The 25,006-nt window shown below is 39.2% G+C and overlaps 1 protein-coding gene across 6 annotated transcripts in view; it reads left to right on the top strand.

The window, feature by feature from the left end:
- Nucleotides 1-11,763, top strand: part of SYNCRIP (synaptotagmin binding cytoplasmic RNA interacting protein) — a 47,595-nt gene extending 35,832 nt beyond the window's left edge. For 3 of the 6 annotated variants that reach the window (XM_089691328.1, XM_089691331.1, XM_089691333.1), the window contains exon 12: nucleotides 6,741-11,763. In XM_089691328.1, the coding sequence (XP_089547454.1) occupies nucleotides 6,741-6,769 (29 nt within the window). In that variant the 3' untranslated portion in view covers nucleotides 6,770-11,763. The remainder of the gene's footprint in view (nucleotides 1-6,740) is intronic. The other 3 variants (XM_089691330.1, XM_089691332.1, XM_089691334.1) reach the window with 1 other exon arrangement.
- The last annotated feature ends 13,243 nt before the right edge of the window (nucleotides 11,764-25,006 follow it).

Genomic DNA, 25,006 nt, shown 5'->3' on the forward strand with positions numbered 1-25,006 from the left:
ACTGGGCCTACAGAGATACACCCACAAATGGTCGTCTTTTGTGCAATGTGTTCTGTAGAGGAAAATACTGTTTGTGGCATATACAAAATCTGGTGTGAATGTAAGTATATGATCATATTGGGGGGGAGCTATGCCGAATTGTTTAGGTAAAAATCCTTCTTGAAAGAGCTATAAGTTGCAACTGTTTTAAAAAATAAAAAATCTGGCTTTTAAGGAGTTAGGTCCGTTGTCTACTTTGTGGACTTCTCAACTATTTACATTTTTTACTTGAATGCCAGGAGTATAGGTTTTGCTACACTCCTGGAATTCTGACAGGAGAAATGTCTCTGCAGTGTGACCTACACATCATTGTGCTTAACCCCTTATAAGTCAGCATTTATTTTTATTTTTTTACACTGCTTCAATGCTTGCTTTTTTTTTTTTTTTTTTTCCCCCGCAAGAGAAATATATGCATTCAATGTGTGGAGCACATTGTATAAAATATTATACGAATCAGACCAGAAATTTAGAATCCCAATGAAACTACTAATCTGTGTGGCAAGTATTGGGGACCAAAATATGAATATGGGTCTCAAGCCTCCCAACAGTAATGCATGCCATAGACGGTTCGTTTATCGGCAGATTTATTGTCCGAAAAGCAAAACTTCGTTCTGTTGCCACCAATGATTGCGAAAATCGGTCGTTTTTTCACAAATTTTCCAGCGTGACCGATAAAAGAAATGAGGAACCGTGGAAATCGTCCGATGCCATTGCCCCACTAACAGTGCGAAAATTGAATGATTATTCTTTCGGGCGAAAAATCGGCCGATAAACAAACAGTCTATGGCCTGCATAAGGATCTATTTAAGTTTTACAAAACGTTTACCCAAGACTTGCACATTTTCTGATTTGTGTTTATTTGGGAAAAAGTGTAAACCCTGGATGAAAAGGTTTATAAATTTACCCCTAAGGCCTCATGGGTACAGTTGCTTTTATCCATAGTGTGTAAAACAGCATTTTTTTGGCAGGCAGATAGGCAATGTACAGCCCACTGTCAGCAGTCTGTCAGAATACAAAAAGTGGCAGTTTTACACTGTTCAAGTGGTACTCGCGAACAAGCCAGTATGCCTTTTGGGGTGTACGTCACTGCAGACAAACTAGTCTGGGGCATATGGCCTTGTAAGCTAGTACCACTCAGAATGGCAGAGACGCAGCCTATTGACTTCAGCTGGCAGTGGTCTTTGCACGCTGCTCATGTACCTCCCAGGTGCTGAAATATGCCCAGTTTTTCCACTCTATGGGTAAAAGCACCTGTGTGCATGAGGCTTGAATGTTGTGTTTTTTGTTTTTTTTTGCTTGTTCCCATAACCAGTTTATAGGGCTTAAAGGATAAGTTCACCTTTGGAACATTGTTCCATGTTCCACCCATTTTTAGGGTGTAACATGTTTCCGCAGCCACCCCTCCCACTGACAGAACGGGGAGAAGTTTCCCCATACTATCTGTCAGATCTGAAAACCGCTCTGCCCACACGGCCACATCACTCATTCAGTATTCTGTGAATGAGTGCCTACAAGTCCCGACAGCCTTAGCGGCTGTGGACTTGTAGTTTTCAGTGAACTACCATGGTGCTGTGGAGTGCTGTGGTTGTTCATTGAAGCTTCCTTCAGTATATCTGTTTGACTGTACATCCCTTAGGAGACCTGCATGGCATCGGCGATCTACTGATCTCTGGTGCAATGCTTTACAGGCTCCTTTGGATAAAAATAGTAAATGCACATTTTTTTAACTGCAAAAAAGGTGAACTTATCCTTCAATCCTCCGATGTGTAAGTATCCATTGTGAACTAGATATGTTCTGTCCTACAAAAGGGTTAATCGATATCAAGCTTGGCTCTGTACTATGTTCACTTTTAGCCCAATGTGTCCCTGAACAGTAAGCATGTTGCAAGTTAATCTGAACAATACAAGCTGCCCATACAGTTCAGTGTATAATCCTCCAAAGATACAACTAGAAAGATACAAATAAGTGTGGCTTTTTTCCCTTTTTTTTTTTTTTTTATAGGTACGGTATATAAATGGGGACACATGAAACCTAATGAAGGTGTCTCACATTTTTTGCTTCAAATGTAAAAATACACTTTAAAAACATACTCAGCATCTAATGTCTACATAGTGGATAAGCAGGAAGATGGGGGGGGGGGGCAGGCGATGAGGCTCTAGCGGATAATTTGCAAGTCTTTGCGAAGTAGCATAACAGAAGAACAAAAATTGCATGTGCGATCATAACATTAAAGTGGTTGTAAAGACTGAAGGTTTTTTACCTTCATGCATTCTATAATTGAAGGTAAATAACATGTGTACAGCAGTGCCCCCGCAGTCCTTCAATACTTACCTGAGCCCCATTGCTATCCAGCGATGTGAATGACAGCCTCAGCTTTCCTGGGTCCTCCACCTCATTGGCTGAGACAGCAAGCTGGAGCCATTGGCTCCCACTGCTGTTAATCAGACATACAGCCAATGAGTATAGAGGGGGTGGGGCCAGGCTGTGTGTGTGTGAATGGACACACAGAGCAGCGGGTGCCCCCATAGCAAGCTGCTTGCTGTGGAGGCACCTGATCGAAAGGAGGAGCCAGGAGAACCTGTGGGGGACCAGAGAAAAGGAGGATCCAAGCTGCTCTGTGCAAAATCACTGCACACAGCAGGTAAGTGCAGACATGTTTAAAAAAAAAAAAAAGAACCTTTTAGAATCGCTTCATGGTATGCAATTGTAAGTCAGAATATATGCTCACTGAAAATATTTTTTTTTTTTAAGTGGAAACAAGTTAGTGTGAGGGTTTATTTAGTAAATCGACCTGTGTGCTTCAGGTATCCTGATCTGTGTTTTACATATTGAATGTGGTAGATACTGCTTTGTGCAGCTTTTTTGCTTCATGTTTTTTAGTGTACAGTTTTAGTTTTTATGTATAACTAGTCTTGCAGTCCATCTGATTATCAGCCATACCAGTGGTCTCCAGACTGCAGCCCTTTGCTTGCTATTGTCCGGCCCTTGGCCCACTTTTCATCCCACTCTCAGCAGCAATGGAGCATAGTTTGTGCCCTTGACACCTACAATGGGGCATTCTTTCTCTCACTGACACCAAAGATGGGGCATTCATTTCACCGACACAAACAATGGAGCACTATTCCTCCTCCTAGTACCGAAAAGAGGACACGGTTTATTGCCACTGGCCACAGTCCGGCCCTCCTAAAGTTTTAAGAACAATAAACTGGCCCTTTAGAAAGTTTGGAGACCCCTGAGCCATACCATCAAAACTCAGAAATGGCATTGTCTTCCATTACGTGAAGCAGGTTTGTCAAATATTTTGCATCTGTCCCAAAAAGACCCATTTAAGCGCCAAAATACTTTCATTTATTGTGCGTTCCAAGTGAGTCCCACCGATCACTCTCTACTGCTGTTTTGTCGTCTTGGCCACAACTCCTGAGGCAGTGGGTCTGTGCCACAGAACCTCAGTAAAGACCATGGTATTCATGACCCATATGGAGTGCACAACAGACAGGTATTTTCAGCACTTTGGAACAGTTGCAGCAGCCTGTTAGGCTTTAGCCTTTAGAGCAAAGCTCCATGTTAAATTACATGAAGTACTCCATATGATTAAAGAGAATCTTTACTACGGTTTGTATAAAACTTGGTAAATGGCAGTTAGTTGTCCTTGTGTTCAATTTCTGCATTATTGGATGAATGATTTAGATGACTAACTACTTTCCCTCCATAGGATTTACACCCCCCCCCCCCTCCCCTCCCCGGGCCATTTTTTGCATTATGGTGCTGTTGCTTTAACTGGCAATGCTGCATCCAAATAAAATTTGATTCCCCCCCACGAATAGCTTTCTTTTGGTGGTATTTGATCGCCTGTGCGGGGTTTTTTTTTTTTTTTGCACTATAAAAAAACAATTGGTGAGGGGAAAAAAAACATAATTTTGACTTTTTGCTATTAAACATGTCCAGTAAAAAAAATTAAATCAAATTTAGTCATAAATTTAGGCCAAAATTTATTCTGCTACATGTCTGCTAAAAAAAAAAAAAAATCCCAATATGTGTAAATAGGCTTACATGAAAGTTTTATTGTTTACAAATGGTGTATATATACTAAGCTTTTTTTTTTTTTTTTTTTAAACTAGTAATGGCGATTTATAGCGGGACTGCAGCAGGCATTCTGACACTGGGGAGAACTGACTTGGTGACAGTGTACTAATGGCACTGGGCAGGAAGGGGTTAACATCTGGGGCAATCACAGGGTTAACTGTGTGCTGTTGTTTTACATTATGGTTTGCGTTGGTGCTTCACTGTGCAGGAGCTGACAGGGAGAACTGTTTGTTTACTAACAGCCTCGATTGATTGACAGCTGCGGCTGTGAACCACGGCGCATATATGTGATTTTGCGCACAGCTGCCGCCCTGTAGTAGTATTTCTGCTATGGGATGGAGCTAAAGTGGTTAAAGCAACTGTTGCTAACCCTAACATGTCTAAGTTCCTGTAAAAGAGAAATCGACCTCCAATGTAGTCTGCGAAAACCATCAATTCTGGGAGTATCTTTCTCTGTACCCTGTGCTCAGTGGTTTCTCTCGCCTATCTGTGTACCTGGCTGTGCTCAGTGGTTTCTCATACCAATGTCCACATCTTTACAGGACACTGTAATCTGGAGACCAGCGGACGTTACCATTGAATTTAAATTTAGTGGGAAACAGGTGATTGATATTCCTGGTAGTTTCTGAAGACCACTTCTGGGGACAATTGCTCTGCATTAGAGCTTCAGCAGTATTTACTTTACAGGAACATTTTTAGGGTTAACCGGAGTTGCTTTAAATTTTTGCTGCTTTAGATTTTTGCCTTTGATTTTTGTTGCTGTAGATTTTTGCTTTTGATTTTTTAGTTGCTTTAAATGTGTATTTTGCACTAAAACTGTGTGTACAGTATATTTCTAACTTGCTGCACCAGCTAGCTTGAATTTCTGCATCACTTAATTGAATATGGTTTTGTGAGGATAGTACATTCTATTAACCTTGTAATCTTGAGAGAGACCTAATTTAGAGTTGCATTGAAAATTTAATACACCATCTACTTGTTTTCTAGCATTAGTTTGTTTTTTCTGGGTATATGTGGTTATTTTCAGGGGCAAATTTTTACAAAACTCGTAAGCCAGTCAAGTCTGTCAGGGTATTATCCCCCTTTTAAAGTACTTGGCAACACATGAATTTAACCTCTTATTTGTAGTGTGCTTGGAAACTTATGGCCAGTAGTAGGCCTCTGGTATGTATGGCAAACACATGCAGGCATCCACCTTGTAGATTTCAATGAGCACTATCAGCATGGCAGATTGTGTTGTGTCTGAGGTTTATTGAGGCTTTTTAAAAAGTTTTGGCTTGCAAGTCAAGACCTTAAAGTGGTTGTAAAAGCTTTTTTTTTTTTTTTCATGTATTCTATGCTTGAAGGTAAACCTGTGCGCAGCAACCCCCCTAATACTTACCCTGAGCCCCATTGCGATTCAGCGATGTGCACAAGAGCCTTGGCTGCTTGGGGCCTCTTCCATCATTGGCTGAGACAGCAGCAAGAGCGATTGGTTCCTGCCGCTGTCAGTCACAGCCAGTGAGCCAATGAGAGAGGGGTGTCCAGTCTGAGCCGCGGCTCAGACTGTGTGTATGGATACACAGAGCAGCAGATCGGGAGCGAGCCTGCTTGGAACTAGGCAGGAGGGAGGGGCAAGGAGCGCCAGTGGGGTACCCAAGAGGAGGATAGTGGCTGCTCTGTGCAAAACCTTTGCACAGGGCAGGTAAGTATGATGTTTTAAAGAAATTGCTTTTAACCACTTGCCCTTCAGAGGATTTGCCTCCACCTTCCTGACCAGTGCATTTTTTGTGATACGGTGCTGTTACTTTAACTGACAATTGCGCAGTTATGCAATGTTTACACACAGACCTCTCCGCGGTCAGCTCCGCTGACTATCTGAGTTTTGGCGGTTGACATGCCAAGTAGCCAATAACGGCACGGGTAGGGAGCATGCGCACATGCCCCGTACCCAGAAATGCAAATCGTGTATATATGCACGTGATATTGCACATCCTTGCCGCCCTGTAGCAGTACTTCTGGTATAGGGCAGTTGGGAAGCAGTTAATATCACTTTATGGAGCAATTTAGAAGTAAAGTAAATGTAGCTGTATTTTATTTATTTATTTTATAGCTAACTGGCTCCTGAAATTAATCTGACATTGGTTTAACAATAGCAGAAATCCAATATGAATAAAAATTATACCTCCATGCTAGTTTATTTTGGAATATGATGTGTACATTGACAAATGCTTTTGCCATGCTATTACAAATGCCTTTTTATAGTTTGTCAAGCAGTTTTTCAGATAACCATTCCATTTAAATGTTTTGTCAGCATAATCAAATATTTTAAAATGACTTTTAAGAAATATATAACCTTTTCTAGCTATAGTTTAGTTTTCCTTTTTGTACCTTAAAAATAAAATCAGTTTGTGAACAAGTTTAAATTTAAAAAAAAAAACAAAAAAACTCCAAAACACAGATCCAAATTAGCAAGTTAGTGGCAATCATATACCTTAACTGCATGCTTTATTTTACTGTTATGTTATTCCATGCATGAGTATTCCTTTTTATGTTGAAATTGAAAATCTTGTTTTTCTTTTCCTTTTTCCTCCAATAATGAACTTTGTCTAATTGTTGCCTTTTGTTACCTGGCTAGCAGGGAAAAGGGGTCGAGGCCGGTCCTGACCTGTTACAATGAAGACTGACTTGGTATATGGGATTACACCAGAAGCTTGCAGTGGAATAATGGTAAGAAAATCAAGCAACCATAAAATAAATCTCAATGTATAGGAGCATTTCTGTCGCAGAAGACCTTCAAGCAAACATCATGGATTCTAATATTGGACTTTGAACTAATATGTGGACTTTGACATGGATTCCTTTTAACTTTTACTTTTTTCTGTTTTTTTTTTTTGTTTTTTGTTTTTTTTTTTGCAGTGCAAGTTATTAAACTTAAGTTACTTTAAGTCTTTCTTCAACAGAAGTACTTCACAACTTTATAAAGTGGTATTCGGTTTTATTGTATAAACAATAAAAATCTGCCTACTGTAGGTTTGTTTTCTTAATGTGCGGTTCCAATGGTGTTTTGCTCTGCCATTTTTTTTCTCTTTAAGCTTATTATTGAGCTGCTTTACCCGTGTTAACCTGAGCATTTTGATCAACATTTGATTGCATATATAGGCCTGCAGGAATCCTGCCTATTAAGCCTGCCTGGTAATGTGAAGACTCTCCCAATGGTAGGACACATTAATGTTAAAAATGGGGCCCTTTGTTTTGAGGGCTGATGCGTTGTGTAGACTTTGTGCTGCAGATGTTATAGTGGTTAAAGCAGCAGATAATCTGCAACCTACAAATGGCATAGTAACACAGGTTTTGTCCCGCTTGATAAGATACATTCTGAGGAATTGTGCTCTTTAAAGCAGATCTAAACTCTATTATAACAAACTGGTTTTTGTTCACTTATAGCCTGCCTTTCCTGACCTATTTTTGAGAATGCTGATTGAGCAGATGTAATGCTGACCTACCAGCATTAGAACATGGTGTCCTTGACCTAGAACGTGTATGCAGATCTGGAAAGTCAGACCTTATCTGTATCATTGTTTCAAGTCAGAGGGGTATCATAATCAGGAAAGGTCAGCAGTGGCGGCCTGTTTTTAAATGTAGGCTAAACAAAACTGACAACTGTAATACTTTGCTAAACAGTGTGGCTGGTCTGCTCTGGTCCTTATGTAACGCCTAGCACTGAGCCATGTAGCGCTACTGGTTGGCAACTAGTAAGCAGTAATGCAGCGCTATGATACTATGGCTAGAAAGTATTACATGTTTGTTTTAGTTAGCTTAGGGGAGTGAGGGGTGATTTGAATAAAGATTAGTGTTATAATAGAGTTTAGACCCAATCTCATGGGTAGAAAAACAATGGGACAGCAAACCTTGCTAATGTGTCTTTCACCATTGGAACCCTTATTTCTTTCTCCCAATAGCTTATATTGAATGTGTTCTTACATGAATTGTGTTTGAAATACAGAAGTTTCGGGTGTAATCATCAGAGCCAGTTAGTCAGGCATTCCAGATAGTGGTTCTTTTCAGAACCTTTTTTAAAGGGTTGGTTAACTACCTCAGTAGCAGAGGATTGAACTATACCCTGTGTGTACTGTATATAGAAAATCTTTGTTGATAAAAGCCAGACTTGTTTAGTGTGCCATGAGGAAGCAACTCTTGAGCTGTACCAAATGTAACATTCTCTTGATGCCTTTAGTGAAAGGCTTGTGAGGCTTCCTGATGAGTCCAGCAACAAGCCTAGCTCTTGTCGTATTTTGTGGCTGAAAAAGCAGCCTTTGCTCTTTCAGATATATTGTAGTTATTTGGATGTATAATAGTTTAGCGAGATGTTACTTTTCTAAGACATCAAATGTTCCAAAAGTACATCAGCAACTTGCTCAAAGTACTGCAGTGTCCCTTTTGATTAATCAGGCTTAAGCTTAGTGTACACTTAAGCATGATCTTTTGGATGATATTTGAAAATTTTCATAAAGCATACTATGTAGCTTATGAACTGTCCACCTTATTTCGACCTGTTTTATGCATTTCTCGTGCTGACGTTCTGCAGGTCAGTCACCTTTTTTTCTATAGCTGACAATATAATTACATTTGCAGTATAAATCTAGGCTTACTTTAAAATTTTCTTAAGCACCTTGATAAGTGGTAAAATAGTGGCAAGTCCTGTAATGGAGCACATTTTCCACTGTATAAAACACTTCACTTTAAAGGGGCACTGCAGTCAAACTACATATTCATTAGGCACCATAATAGTTGATCAATCCTGTTACCCTTGGGTAGTTTCATACTCTTATTTTTTTTTTTCCCAGTTAATGCAAATTTTAAGCAGAATAAATAGATATGTCATCTGTTAAAAAAAAAAAAAATGCTCATGACAAACAATCATTTTTGCATTCCTGCAAATAAAATTGTTTTATACTGTAAGCTGGAGGCGAGTGTAACTTATTTTTGTAATAAAAGTTTTTTTTTATTTTTTTTAAGTGTCATTAATATAAGTGTGTGTTAGTCCAGAGATTGTTTTGATTTATAGTCCTACATTGCAGTATGTTTTTGTACTGTACATTATTTCTATCATAGTGTTTGCCAAGAAGTCTGTATGCTTTGTTCTTAATTGGACTTTTTTTTTTTTACAAACTTTTCATTAGTAAAGAGGATAATTCTAATATTCTGTTTGCAAAGTTCACATTACAGAAAATTCAAAGATGTGATTACAAAAGCTGCAATATTTGTGCCCATCTTTCCCCAATTTTGGCTTTGAAAATCAATATATAAAACATTTTATAAAGGAATAGTATATAGTATTACAATTGGATATTCTTAATTACTTTTTTTTGTGTGTGCAGTTATTTTACTTAAAGAATTATATTCTAGCTGTGGTGTATTCTGTGTCAAAGCATGCAGTAGTGATATCTTTTTAAAGCTGCCATTTTTGAGTCACCTTCACTGTCTCAGTATTCAAAGAGCAATTTTATGTAGATAAATTAACTTGAAACGAGTACACAGTATAAGCATAAAATAAAACAATATGGAAGCAAGCTAATACCTTGAATAACCAGAGTGGTATTGATGAGGGTAGGATTAAATAAAACTATTTTATAATCCAGTAAATGCATTAAACTACTCAGTATTTTACTAAGGGCGTCATATACCTGGCAATGACATGTGGGCTTTCTTTTTAGGGCCCATGTAGAGGAGCACTTAAATACCTGAGCTCTGCCTGTTGTGGGCTACAGCTGAAGCAAACAGGGCTGTTCTGAGGCTGCCTCAAGGGTTTAATAAACTCACGTCACATTTTCCATTCAGTGGTACGGGGGTTACTCCTAGAAATAAGAGAGAAATACACTAGTATACCAACCTAGGAGGATGTATGTCCCCTGCCGGCTCTGCAGTAAGAACTGAGGGATCAAACACTACTGATTGCTTAGTTGTGTCTCTCTGCAGTGACTATTAGTATCCGGCTCTCTGCTCCTCCAGTGCTTACTGAAGTGCTGGGCTGTGGAGGTGGTAGGAGGATCTGGCGGATCACTGAGAGGCTGAGCCAGGTGCCAGTCCAGGCTTCTGGGTGGATCCTGACAATAGGGTCGGTTATCTTTTCAGAGCCTGTGCTGGCTGAGTGACGTCATTCAACAGCAGACTTGAGTCTGCTGTTGGCTGAAAACTGGTCACAGTAGTGCAGAACAAACTGCATTCCTGTGACCTACAGAAGTATAGTCAAAACATTTGGCGTCAGAACTTTTTTTTTTCCCCCCCCCCTCAAGTGGAGTCTAGACTGGGTTGAGGGTAAATGCACTGCAAGTGCCTGGTCCCTCTCATTTTTTTTTATTTACTGCATCTACAGACCTACAGTGGTCATGTTACTGGTTCTCAAGTGTTCATGCTCGTTCAGACTTGTTTTAAGGTGAAACTCAAGAAGTGTTCTGTTTGGGTAGAGCTAAGGGGGGGGGGGTAGTACCCCTATTAATAGACTTTTTCCTGTGACCCCCCCCCACTGGGCCAATTTTATCCTAGAGACACAACAGAAACTTAGGAAATCTAAAATGGGGGAGAGGGGGCACAATCTTTGACAGCTTTGGTTGGAGTTATGTTAAATGGAACCTGCGAGTACAGAAATGGCAGCAGTTACTTTGATGACTTTTGTTTTAATGGTGCATACTTTACTGAGTAGCAGCAATAACAGCCCTGAAGTTTTCTTAGGTTCCCTTCACAGATTGACAGCCATAGATGTAACATTCTGAAATGCACAGGTTTTATCACTTGTCACCATAGAGATCAGTCACTGTTGACCTCAGTCAGCCATGCAGTTACTGCTTCAAAGAAGCTATGCGCTGATGAAGTCCACATCTCAAGTCAGTGTGGATGAGCCCTTAGAAGAAGCTGGAAGTGTTACTTATGCTTACTTTGCCATGCAATGTATGCAAAATGCTATAAGATTTTTTTCCAACCTGTTGGTGATTGATTGTAGCAGGGTCAAGCAGCTTGAGTTCTTCCACAGTGACAAAACAATTTTTAGGGCCATGTATATTCCCCCGTACAACTAGTTATGGTACAATTTTTTAATTTGTATTAATTTTAATTTAGAATTTGTTGGGTTCAGTGTTCAAACACCCTATTGTTTTTGCTTGCCAGCTTTTCCTCTCCTTTGCATTATACCAAAACACTTCATAGTACTAATGGGGAAATCTGAACTCTCATCTAAACTCAATATTATTTGGAATTGGTGTTTTCAAAATAGTTTGCTGCCTAAATTCACCAACATAACTGAAAGGCCTGGATTGTGTGGTTACTAACGCAACATACTACTATGAATATCCAGCTGTGATATGACTCGGCCAACTAAGTTAATATAAATATATACACTGCCACCAAAATGTTTCCAAAACCTCTATTCCATTGATGCAACTTTTTATCTTCCATTCTAAATATCTGCATACAATGGTTTGGCAGAACTGGATGATGAGGCTTGAAAGTTTTTTTGTTTTTTAGCTACTTTTGCCAGTTGGTTGTAGACATTTATAACATTCATTTTGGTTTTGGGACTGCACCAGTGATTTGCATTTTACTGGCTTTGGATTTTCCAGACATATTTTTAAATGTATATAAATAAAGTGATTTACAAAAACGCATTGTGCATTTGTTGTTTTTCTGGTATTTGTATGTGCGTTTAATGGAGTGTTTTGGGGGGTTTTTTGCGTGCAATACCTTATTAACAAATTTGCAACACACTGCACAACTGGTTTGCATTTTTCTAAAATTTAGGCATTGAAGTAAAGTTTATTTTTTCATATTGATTTGTATCCACTAATTATATTTTGATGATTAACCAATTCAATACCGGGCAATTTTACACCTTCCTGCCCAGGCCAGTTTTCAGGTTTCAGCGCTCACACTTTGAATGACAATTGCGCGGTCATACAACATTGTACCCAAACTAAAATTTTATCATTTTCGTCACACAACTAGAGCTTTCTTTTGGTGGTATTTAATAACCACTGGGGTTTTTATTTTTTGCTAAATTAACAAAAAAAGATCAAAAATTTTGAAAGAAAAAAAAGTTTTTCTTTGTTTCTGTTATAAAAGTTTGCAATAATTGTTCTTCATAAATTTAGGCCGAGATGTATTCTGCTACATGTCTTTGGTGAAAATTTCCCAAATTAGGATGTATTTTTTAGTTTGTAGGAAAGTTATAGAGTTCACAAACTATGGTATAGATCTGATAATTGATCAATCCTGAAGTACTGACAGCCAATCTAATTTCTTGTGGTCCAAGAATGTCAGAATAATACAGATATCCCCCATGAGACAGAGGAAGTATCGACAGCCACAGTATGGGAAAGCCACAAGGCATATATGAGGTATCCTGATTGCGATGGGAGCAAGGAAGAAAAGAGAAAGAAGAGAGAGGGTTAGTGGGCTCCTAAAAGAAATCCTGGATTTATAGCAGATACAAAAGAAGAAAATAACAAGAGAAATAGGACAGAAGTTAATGGATAAAAAAGAGGAATTAAGAGAGATTGATGGACGAAGAGAGGAGAAGAGTATATAATAAAGTACTAAATGAAAGATATAGATGGGGCGACAGACCAGGAAAATACTTAATGAGAGCTCTGAATAAAAAGAAAAATAGAAATTATATAGAAAGGATAAAAAACCCTAAAGGAGAGTTGGTTTATTCAACCAAAGAGATTATTAAAGTGTTCACGGAATACTATAGAAAACTGTATAATATTAGCCCCCATGGCTCTTCAAAGGAAAATGTAAAGGATATTAACGAAAAAAGGATGATATATTTAAAAAATGCAGGATTACCAAAGTTAAGTGAAATACAATTGAACGCCTTGGACGTGGAAATTTCCCAGGATGAAATAAAAGAAGCATTAAGAAGTACAGGGGGTGGAAAAAGTCCAGGACCGGATGGGTGTTCAGTTAAGTACTATAAAAAATATAGTGAAATATTGTTACCTAAGCTGAAGAAGTATATGAACGACCTGGGAGGAGGGATGGAGGGGAGAAGAGAATCTCTTCAGGCCCATGTTGTACTCATTCAAAAGGAGGGAAAAGACCCTTCCCAGTGTTATAGCTATAGACCAATTTCATTATTGAACACTGATACTAAGTTGTACGCAAAGGTTCTAGCAAATAGGCTGAAAGATCTAATGCCTGAATGGATTCATGGAGATCAGGTGGGCTTTGTCCCAGGGAGAGAGGGTAGAGACAACGGGTTGAGAACACTCTTAAGAGAAAGTTGTGAGCGCTCTGAATGAAATAAAGCAGCCAAGCATCAAAAAAGTATACCAAAAACCTCGCAAACATATGAATATAAAAGATGCGGCGCTATATCACAACTATAATTATGCTGAAATATCCAAGGTATATGTGATGATTAGGTGACTAATAAGAAACCACAAATATTCTGTCACAGAGTGACATGCAGTGCAAAACAGTCTTAGTGACAATCCCTCTCCTTCAAAAGGTGCTTCTTCCACGCGGTGATAGTGAAAAGGGAAAGCTGTGCACTCACCAGATGCACAGTTTAACTGCGCATTTAAAGATGAACTCTTTTCCAAATCCACCGGTTATTTCTTAAAGGTCAGGTCAGGCCAGATATTCCTTCCCCTGTTGTATTGCTGACAATCCACGGTCTCTCCTTTAGGTGGCTCTATAGGTGATAAGTGACTCACCAAGGGCCACAAAAAAAGGAGACCAATAGCGTGATACCGTTTCAAAAAGGTTTGGATTTTTATTTCCATACAGTATACAGGTAAAGGGAAAAAAACACACTGACCATGAGGTGAATTTAAAAGATGGCCGCCGGGACCTCCATTGTGCCGGCGGCAGAGAGATAGTGACGCTGTAGCTCCTTCTTGACGCGTTTCCTGCTAGTCGCACATCATCAAAGGGGAAAGCTTCAGCGTCTGTTTCTGACAGCGTCCATTAAATATCGTAAATGGCGCATGCGCAGTACGGATGCGCCATTTTTCATTAGAGATATGTCCCCACTCATCCTCCAGGGAGACCTATCATTAGTGGGATAGGTTCTTTATGCTCTAAGGTAGGACAGTATATAGACTATTTTTTACAGCCTCTAGTCATTAAAACTCCTTCCTACCTTAGAGACACTAAGCAGGTTCTTCAGGATATCAAGAACCTAACTGTAGAGCCTTCCACATTTTTAGTGACAGCGGATGTAGCATCATTATATACGAATATCAAGCATGATGATGGTATACAAGCAGTTGAATTTTATTTGAATGACTATAAAGAAATGCCTGCCTCACAGAGTTTTTATCTTGGATCTTTTACAATTCGCAATGACCAGAAATTACTTTTGGTTTGACGGTAAATTTTATCTACAAACCATGGGTGTTGCAATGGGAGCGAAGTTCGCTCCCAGCCTGGCCAATTTGTTTATGGCCAGGTGGGAGGAAGACATCATTTATTCTCGTGACTGGCCCGAACTGTATTTTTATAAAAGGTATATTGATGATATTTTATTGATTTGGAAAGGGGACGAACAGGCACTTAATAATTTTTTTATTACTCTGAATAATAATACCCAAAATATCTCATTGACGTATGAGTATAGCACAGTGAGCATTCATTTTTTAGATTTAACACTAATGAATTACGAGGGAACCATTACCACCAAATCCTTTTTTAAGGAAACGGATCGCAATGGTTATATTCCGGTCAACAGCTGCCACCATCCGGCATGGCTCTCAAATATCCCAAAAGGCCAGTTTTTAAGGATCCGTCGTAATTGCACAGATTTGGACACATATTTTGCTCAAGCTGATATACTAAAGGAGAGATTCATCGAAAAAGGTTATGATGAACCCTCACTTTTGTGCACTTTAACATCAATTGCTAATATGGACAGGGATAAGATGCTTAATAATACAGAACCAAAACCTTCTAAGATTTGTCCTTTTGTCACGACTTTTTCATCCCAATATAAAAGTGTTACAAAGATTATTAAGAATAATTGGAAAATTCTTATGGCAGATCCAACACTTACTAAAATTTTACCAAGTAGACCTGAAATCACATTTAGAAGAGCTGTTCCTTTAAGGAATAAAATGGCTCCAAATGTGGTTAACCCTCCTCCTAAGATTCAGTTTTTTAATAGTCTAATGGGCTTTTTTCCATGTAACAAATGTGTTATCTGTACTTGTAGTAAATATAGAAAGAGGAGAATTGATCAATTTGTCTCCACTTCCACTAATAAACAATACGATATTAAAAGTTTTATATCATGTAATACTAGATACGTGGTATATTTACTCCAATGCCCGTGTTCTAAACAGTATATAGGCCGTACCACAAGGAGGCTGAGGGACCGCCTACGGGAACACGTGTACAATATTAAATGTGGATTTAAAGAGCATTCTCTTTCGAAAAATGACAGACTTTGTCATAATAGAGATCCGTCATCCCTTAAATTTATGGCCATAGACGTTGTACACCAGTACTGGAGAGGTATTAATAAGAAAAAGGCGGTCTCTCAGCTTGAGACAAAGTGGATATTTGAGATTGGATCCATGTATCCTAGAGGATTGAACGTTGATATAGATATCAACTGTTTCATAGATAATAGTTGATATTTTGGATTTTGTTTTTTATCTCCAGTTCTATCTCCGTTTTCATCCTTACTGTTATTTCCTTATTTAGATGTAATATTTATAGACTTTACACTTTTTTGTGCCGTTTATAACTCGTCCCCACTTTTAGATATACCTTTTTAACATTTAAGAATATATATATATTATTTTTAGTAGTGTTTGGATGCGTTTTGGTCATTGTGATTTTTATGAATATATAATTTTTAGGCAAACAATTTGAAAATAAGGGTTTAAAAATGTTTTATGGCATTTAGTATATTTTATATTAAAGATTTGTATATTTTATTGTGTATAATATGACATGTTTTATGAATGGATATTTATTCTGACATGCGTTTTTATGGATAGTATTGAATTCATTTATTTATTAATTTACAATCAATTTTATCTTGTAACAATGTGGGTGTCACTATTATCATCAAGTTCACCACTAATGAGGTTTTTATGGGTTTATGTGGAGCTATTATTTATATAAATCTTCATATTCTTATAATGGGATCCTGCACATGCGCAGTGGTTGGTCTGCGGCGGTATTTGTAAAACCCAATTTAAACTAGTGGGTTTATTACTTATTCGGTCCTGGGTGCTCCTCATTAAATAATTTTTGTATTTGTGGATGCCTCTTCTGTACATTTATATTTAGTTTCCCTGGTGATTTAGTGACACTCATTTGTAACTCAAAAATGGCGCCCGCGCATGTGAGATGCGATTGGTCTTTGACAAAATGGGGCCTGACACGGGGACATATCTCTAATGAAAAATGGCGCATCCGTACTGCGCATGCGCCATTTACGATATTTAATGGTCGCTGTCAGAAACAGACGCTAAAGCTTTCCCCTTTGATGTGCGACTAGCACGAAACGCGTCAGCGAAGGAGCTACAGCGTCACTATCTCTCTGCCGCCGGCACAATGGAGGTCCCGGCGGCCATCTTTTAAATTCACCTCATGGTCAGTGTGTTTTTTTCCCTTTACCTGTATACTGTATGGAAATAAAAATCCAAACCTTTTTGAAACGGTATCACGCTATTGGTCTCCTTTTTTTGTGGCCCTTGGTGAGTCACTTATCACCTATAGAGCCACCTAAAGGAGAGACCGTGGATTGTCAGCAATATACAACAGGGGAAGGAATATCTGGCCTGACCTGACCTTTAAGAAATAACCGGTGGATTTGGAAAAGAGTTCATCTTTAAATGCGCAGTTAAACTGTGCATCTGGTGAGTGCACAGCTTTCCCTTTTCACTATCACCGCGTGGAAGAAGCACCTTTTGAAGGAGAGGGATTGTCACTAAGACTGTTTTGCACTGCATGTCACTCTGTTTGTGACAGAATATTTGTGGTTTCTTATTAGTCACCTAATCATCACATATACCTTGGATATTTCAGCATAATTATAGTTGTGATATAGCGCCGCATCTTTTATATTCATAGGGTTGAGAACACTGATGCTCATTCAGAAAAGTAGAAAAGGGAAGGCCCCGACGGTACTATTGTCGATTGATGCCGAAAAGGCGTTCGATAGAGTGGACTGGGGCTTCATGATGGACAACTTAGAAGTGTTGGGGATTGGAGAGAGAATGCGTGAGTGGATAGGTAAATTATATAGGGAGCCCACCGCAATTATCACGGTAAATGGGGAGAGGTTGGAATCCATTGGAATGTCCAATGGAACAAGACAGGGCTGCCCACTGTCCCCCTTGCTGTTTGTTCTGTCATTGGAACCCCTGTTGTCTACGATAAGGAATAGTGGAGCGGTAAAGGGAATCCAGATAGAAAATACAGAGCATAAAGTAGCGGCCTTTGCGGGCGACTTACTGTTTTATGTAGACAACCCTCGAATAACATTACCAAATATAATGAAGATCTTGAAGGAATATGGCGATCTATCAAATTTAAAAATTAATCCAACAAAAACAGAGATCTTGAACATCAACGTACCAAAGAGTGAAAAGGAAAAGCTACAAAAAGAGTTCCCCTTTACATGGAGAGAAAAAGATTTAAAATACCTAGGAATAAAACTTGCTATCTCATATAAACAACTGTATAGATTAAACTATATTTCTTTGATAAATGAGATCAAGGAAGAATTAAAAATATTAGAAGGTGGAAACCCATCATGGATAGGACGTATAAACCTAGTTAAAATGGTAATCATACCTAAAATACTGTATAGATTCCAAATGGTCCCAATTAAACTCCCAGAGGTTTTATTTAAGATAATGAAAAAAATGTTAAGATATATCTGGAGGAACAAAAAATCAAGAATATCATATGAAATATTGAGTAGAACTAAAGAGAGGGGGAATGGGACTACCTGATGTCAAGAGATACTATAAAGCAGTAATTTTAGCAAGAATTTATGATTGGACATTCAATCACAAGGGGAAGAGTTGGGTAAAAATTGAAAACGAATTGAGTGGGATTAGTTTGAGTAAGATGATATGGGTCCCAGCACATCTTAGAAGAGTTAAAGAAAGCACAAGTATTTACACTTTAAATGTTTTAAGGGCATGGGATAATTTACACAAAAGTAGGAAATGGGAATTCAATTCTATATTAATGCCTCTTGTAAATTCTGATTATTTCCCCCCAGGAAAGGATGAGATATCTGGTAGATGGTTTAAAAGGGAAGATATCCAACTGAGAGATGTACTGGTAGAGGGGGAATTGAGACCATTTAAAGAATTAAAAGAGAAGAAGGGAGAAAGTTTTATTGGAATAGACGAGTGGAAATATCAGTTAAAATGCTTTATTGGAAAACTACCAAAACCCCTGAGATTAAAAAAGGATTGGAATATGTTTGAAAGGTTGTTGGAAACACGTAGAGATGGGAAACACGGTAGTGCCAAAGTTTATAGAATACTCACAGAATTAGACACAGACACAAAGTTAATTTTTACAACGAAATGGGAAAGAGATATGGAGGTGGTGTTAGACGAGGACCAACAGAACAAGATATATAGATTGATACACGAGAATGTTAGTATGAGAGACGTGGAGATTAACTATAAATGTTTGACACAATGGCATATTACACCGAGTGTTGAGCACAAGATGAGGGGGGAGAATTCTAAAATGTGTTGGAGAGGTTGTGGGGAGGAGGGCACGGTGTTTCACATTTGGTGGCAATGTCTGAAAATTCAGGCTTTCTGGAAGATAATAGTTAATTCAATAGAAATAATAACTGGAAATGACATAGGGTTAGACCCAACGATGTGTCTCCTACATAATGTTGGGATCACAGTAAATAAATATAAAGAATCAGGCGTATGGTACTATTTAAATGCGGCAAAGGGGTTGATACCCAAGTTCTGGCAAAAATCAGAGGTGCCGAAGGAGGAAGACTGGATCAACAGAGTAAATCAGATAAGTAGAATGGAAAAATCTTACTATATGCAGGAAGATAGGATGGGAATATACTATACAAGATGGGAAAAATCAGGACTGAAAGAGAAGTATAGAAAACTATAAATTAAGAAACTTGGGCCTCGAGAGAGTATAGAACGTGCAAAGGGGAGGGAGGGGGAAGGGGGGTGGGAGGGGAGGGAAAGAAAAGATTTATTAGAAGGGGCAAGGTAGTAATGTATGGAATATTTATATGTATTGTTATCTCTTCTTATGGAATTTTTTTTGTAAAAAATGAAAAACTAATAAATATTTAAATTAAAAAAAAAAAATACAGATATCCCCCAAATGACCCCTTTTTGCAAAGTAGACAGTCCGATGTACTTCATAGGAGGCATGGCGAGTTTTTGAAGTTGTATTTTTTTTTGTCATTTTTCGGAAAATTAAAAAAATTAGTTTCACTATTTTTTTTTTTTTTACATATTGTCACCAGTGCAGTACAGCATCATATAACTGGCATGGGGGTGATCAGGGACACTGACTGGTGACAGCATGAAGAAAAAAAATATATATATATTTTTTTTTTTCATATTTCACTATGACCAAAGTAGTACAATGTTACCATAGTAACATTGTACTACTTTGGGGAAGTGATCAGTATTTTTTTTTTTTTCTTTACACAATTTGCTTATAGCAAAGAATTACTTTGCTGTAAGCAAGCATTTACCTGAATGACATTGATTCATTCAGGGTTTTTTTTTTTTTTTTGTGCTTAGCTGTGATTTGGCCACAGCTAATCACATGACATGTACATGTGATTAGCTGTGACCATTCACAGCTAGACACTAGTATACAATGGATGGCATGAATGAAGCCATCCATTGTATACAACTGTCATGTGACCTGCTGTGATTGGTCACATGGTACAGGCAACGGGGCCGATACACGGCCGGTGACAGATCGCGCCACTCTGCAGGAGCGCAATCTGCACGTGCGGGAGGACGCCATATGGCGTCCACCCGGAATGCTGATGACATTTGCAGCCCTCCATTCAGCCATAGGGCGGGCGGCAAATGGTTAATGCACTTGTTTCAAAATATAGAAACATAATTACTGCTTTACATGAGTACTTTGCCATGTTCCTTTTTTTTGGCTCATTTGTACCTTGTGGGTGAGAACTCCAGGATGTAAAAGAAGGAAAAGTACGTTTTTGGAAAGGAAATAATTGTGCAGCACTTTTGGATCCCTCCTTTCCTGCATGCATATAAGCAAAACTCAGTGCCCGTTCATATAGATATATATATATATGCAGATTGGATGTGATTTGAACTGCATCCAATTCGCATGACGTGAAATAACATTGCTTCCTGTGGTGCCTGTTCACATATGTCTGTTGTACATACTCCCCTGTGTACCAAAAAGTCTTGACCCCTTAAATTAATAAGTGGATCTACAAGCGCTTGTACTCCTGCTCCAATGTATCCTATTGCATTTAGCTATCCTTGCTCTCCAGCAGGGATACCCAAGCAAATAGCCTTATCTACAAGAGATCAGTGTCCTTCCCATTATATCAGCATATAGACATGAATAGGGAAGACCCAAACAGTGTAATCCCACTTTAATACAGTTTTTTTTTCAATAAAATGTCAGCATAAGGTAAGTTCCTCCTTTCATTGTAGAGGTCTGTGGATCACAAAAATCCATTTAGGCTACTGGAAGTGGCACAAAGTGGTCACTCCCAGTGGGTTTGTCGAATGGACATCATCAGGAGCACTTTGGTAGCTGAAATGCATGCTTGTACGTCTTATGGGCACTTTTCCTCCAGTTTCTTGTGACAAAGGAGGAATTTTCATCAGCTACCATGGAGTACAGAAAGTACACAGCCCAAACAATTACTAGTGCAGCTGCTCCTATGTATAACACTGATACTAAACAAAAAATATGTATATACAGCGCTTAATAGTTCCTTAATCTGCAGTGTCCAAATGAACATTCAAATAAGGACTTTCAATTCATAATATATGTGCAATATCTTCACAAAGTTCTGTGCTCAAAAGGATTAATAAAGTGACAGGTGCTCTTTAAAAAGTGCTCTTGAAAATGTCATCTTTTGCTGACCCCCCTTAGTGACCACACTCACCAGATTTGATGGACCCCTTGCTTTTGCAATAGAGTTGAACTACCTTTTACCTGGTGGTGGTTACAGAGGATACCCTCATAGTGTAATACTGTCTTTATTGTGAAAAAAAACAAGTATTGCACTTACATTTATATTAAAAACCATAGCCTTTATAACCGTAAACCTTCCAGGTGAGCAAGAACAATGTTGGATTGCCACTGTTCACGCGTGGTTCACGGAAAGGATGACTCAACTGGAAGCTCCATCCAATGCGGTTCGCCCTTCCCACTGGGCATCTTCAGAGACAGCTCTGAACCTGTCTCTGAAAACACCCAGTGGCAGAGGCAAAACTCGTTGGATGGCAGTTCCATTGATGTCACATCCTGTTCGTGGAACGCACATGAACAGCAGTGATCTGACCTGGTCCTTGTTCCCATGAGTGTATAGGATATCCAATGTTAGGAATAATGCAGAAAGACAAAAAGAAATATCCACTACCAGATAAAGTGTACAGTGGATATAAAATCTACACACACCCGTCACAATGCCAAGTTTCTGTGATGTAAAAAACGAGACAAAGATGAACATTTTCTGCCTTTAATGTAACCTATAAACTGTACAACTCGGTTACACAACAAGCTGAATTATTTTAGGTAAGAAACTAAAATATGGTTGCATAAGTGTTCACACCCTTAAACTAATACTTTGTTGAAGCACGTTTGATGTTTTTTTTGTTTTTTTACAGCACTGTCTTTTTGGGTATGAATCTTACCAGCATGGCCCATCTTGACTTGGCAATATTTGCCCACTCATCCTTGGAAAAATACTCCAAATCTGTCAGCGTGCAAGGGCATCTCCTGTGCACAGCCCTCTTCAGATCACCCCACAGATTTTCAATCAGATTTAGGTCTGGGCTCTGGCTGGGCCATTCCAAAACTTTAATCTTCTGGTGAAGCCATTCCTTTGTTGATTTGGATGTATACTTTGGGCCGTTAGAAAGCTGAACATGAAGAGAAACTTCATCTTTCAGCATGACAACAGAAGCCTGAAGGTTTTGTGCCAATATTGACTGGTATTTGAAACTGTTCATAATTCCCTCTACCTTGACTAAGGCCCCAGTTCCAGCTGAAGAAAAACAGCCCCAAAGCATGATGCTGCCACCACCATGCTTCACTGTGGGTATGGTGTTCTTTTGGTGATGTGCAGTTTTGTTTTTGCGCCAAACATGCAGTATCTCACAGAACTGAGTACATACCTCAGTTTTGTAAATATATCTTCATGTGACAACACTGTAGTAATTACACTTTACTACAATGTAAAATAGTAAGTGTACGGCTTGTATAACTAAATTTGCTGTCCCCTCAAAATAACACACAGCCATTAATGTCTAAATTGCTGGAAATAAAAATGAGTACACCCCTAAGTGAAACTGTCCAAATTGGGCCCAAAGTGTCTATTTTGTGTGGCCACCTTTGTAGCAAACTTGCTCATCAGATTGGGATGTGGACTTCCCCTTTTTTTTTTATTTAGAAGTATTCCTCAGTCCTTCGTTCCCTACCCCCTCCCTTCCTGTGAGGCAAAGGTTATATCCTGACAGATGGTGTGGGTCAACCCAGGTTAAGGCATCCTTAGTCCAGTGCCAGGCAGTCTGCGAAAGTGTAGCCTTCCTCACCTAAAGTCCTGATAAACCCAGCGTGACCCCAGAACTTGCGTAGGCTCACCCATCATAAAACAGATAAGGCAGTTTCTCCCCGGAATTTGAAGATTGTAACCTCACAAAACCTAACAAAGATGACAGAATGAAATGAACATTCCTCAAGTCAGTTTTTTTCCCCCTATGTTTCATGTCATGGATTATGACATATTGGTTCTAATTCAGAGTTCTCCCGATTGACCCCTCCCAAAACAGCATAGTGGCCAGTGTTCAGAGCCGCGCTCCCCCCCCCCCCCTTTGCAGAGGGATTTTAGAAAGACAGGCTGACAAGCCTAAGGCTGAGCTAAACACATCTCCCAAAGACCATCAATATACCACCTGGGGAGACCCTTTGCAACGTAGATCTGCTTACAAACCAAGGCGTATTGGCAAGTAACAACCCTGTAACTTCCTTCCTATTATCTCTTTTCTGTATCTTTATATATAAATATATATTTTAGTGACATCTCTTTGTAAATATTTTATTGCACCTGTTTGACTCTTTTAGTAATAAATCTTTCTTTCTGAAAGTGTTAAACTGTTTTTAAGTGCTTACTTGCAATTCATGAATTCCTGCCTGTGAAGAGACGCTACTGTTTGTTATAATCTTTGTATAACAGGCCTGCGGACCGTGTTATATAGATCAATATTTCAATCATTGTAGTGTATATTTGATAACGGGAGTTTCCCAGTCTCCGACATAAGTGGTGGTGGCAGTAGAGGGTTAGTTGCGTAATTAACCCGACCCAGTAACGAGCGCATTCAGGCTGCAGGCACCGATTGTAGCCCATTAGCTGGACAATCGCTGTGCAGGGTGCAGCTGGGTGTGGCCTTGTTACGCGCGTCACACCGTGGTTTTAGATTGGCCGGTCCTTCGGTCACGAGTTTGGTGAGAAGGTCTGGGGTCTGATGCCGCGGGCGTGACGTATTATTGTTGGTCGCGGTCGTGCAATTGTCGCATGTTGGTGGCGGCGATCGTGACAACCATTACTTTCCAGCACTGCCTTAACCTTGAGCATGGAGTTCACCAGAGCTTCACAGCTAGCCACTGGAGTCTTCTTCCACTCCTCCATGACAATATCACATTGCTGGTGGATGTTAGAGACCTTGCGCTCCTCCACCTTCCGTTTTGAGGATGCCCCACAGATTCTTAATAGGGTTTAAGTCTGGAGACATGCTTGGCTAGTCTATCACCTTTACCCTCAGCTTTAGCAAAACAGTGGTCATCTTGGAGGTGTGTTTGGGGTCGTTATGTTGGAATACTACCCTGCGGACCAGTCCCCGAAGAGAGGAGATCATGTTCTGCTTCATTATGTCACAGTACATGTCATTCATGGTTCCTTTAATGAACTGTAGCTCCCCAGTGTCAGCAATGCTGGCAGCACTCCTACGTCTATTTCCCAAAGCCAACCTCTGAATATGACATTGAGCATGTGCACTCAACTTCTTTGGTCGACCATGTCGAGGCCTGTTCTGCGTGGAACCTTGCCTGTTAAACCGCTGTATGGTCTTGGCCACCATGCTGCAGCTCAGTTTCAGGATCTTTGCAATATTCTTATAGCCTAGGCCATCTTTATGTAGAGCAATAGTTCTTTTTTTTTCAGCTCCTCAGAGTTCTTTGCCATGTTGAACTTCCAGTGACCAGTATGAGAGTGAGAGCGATAACACCAAATTTAACACACCTGCTCCCCATTCACACCTGAGACCTTGTAACACTAACAAATGACATGACAGTGGGGAGGGAAAATGGCTAATTGGGCTTAATTTGAACATTTTCAGTTAGGGGTGTACTCATGTTTGTTACCAGCGGTTTAGATAATAATGGGTGTGTTGAGTTATTTTGAAGGGACAGCAAATTTACACTTATACACGCTCTACACTCACTACTTTACATTGTAGCAAAGTGAGATTTCTTCAGTGTTGTCACGTGAAAAGAGAATAAAATATTTACAAAAATGTGAGGGGTGGACTCGCTTCTGGGAGATATTGTATCTTTTGGAATTATGGCCAAAAAGTTAAACCTTGGTGTCATCAGACTGTAACACATTTTCCCACATGCTTTTGGGAGACTTCAGATGTGTTTTTTGCAAAA

Source organism: Staurois parvus, unplaced genomic scaffold, assembly GCF_062004578.1.
Source record: "Staurois parvus isolate SC_StPar_1 unplaced genomic scaffold, SC_StPar_1.0 ptg000561l, whole genome shotgun sequence".
In the NCBI taxonomy this organism is placed as follows: domain Eukaryota; kingdom Metazoa; phylum Chordata; class Amphibia; order Anura; family Ranidae; genus Staurois; species Staurois parvus.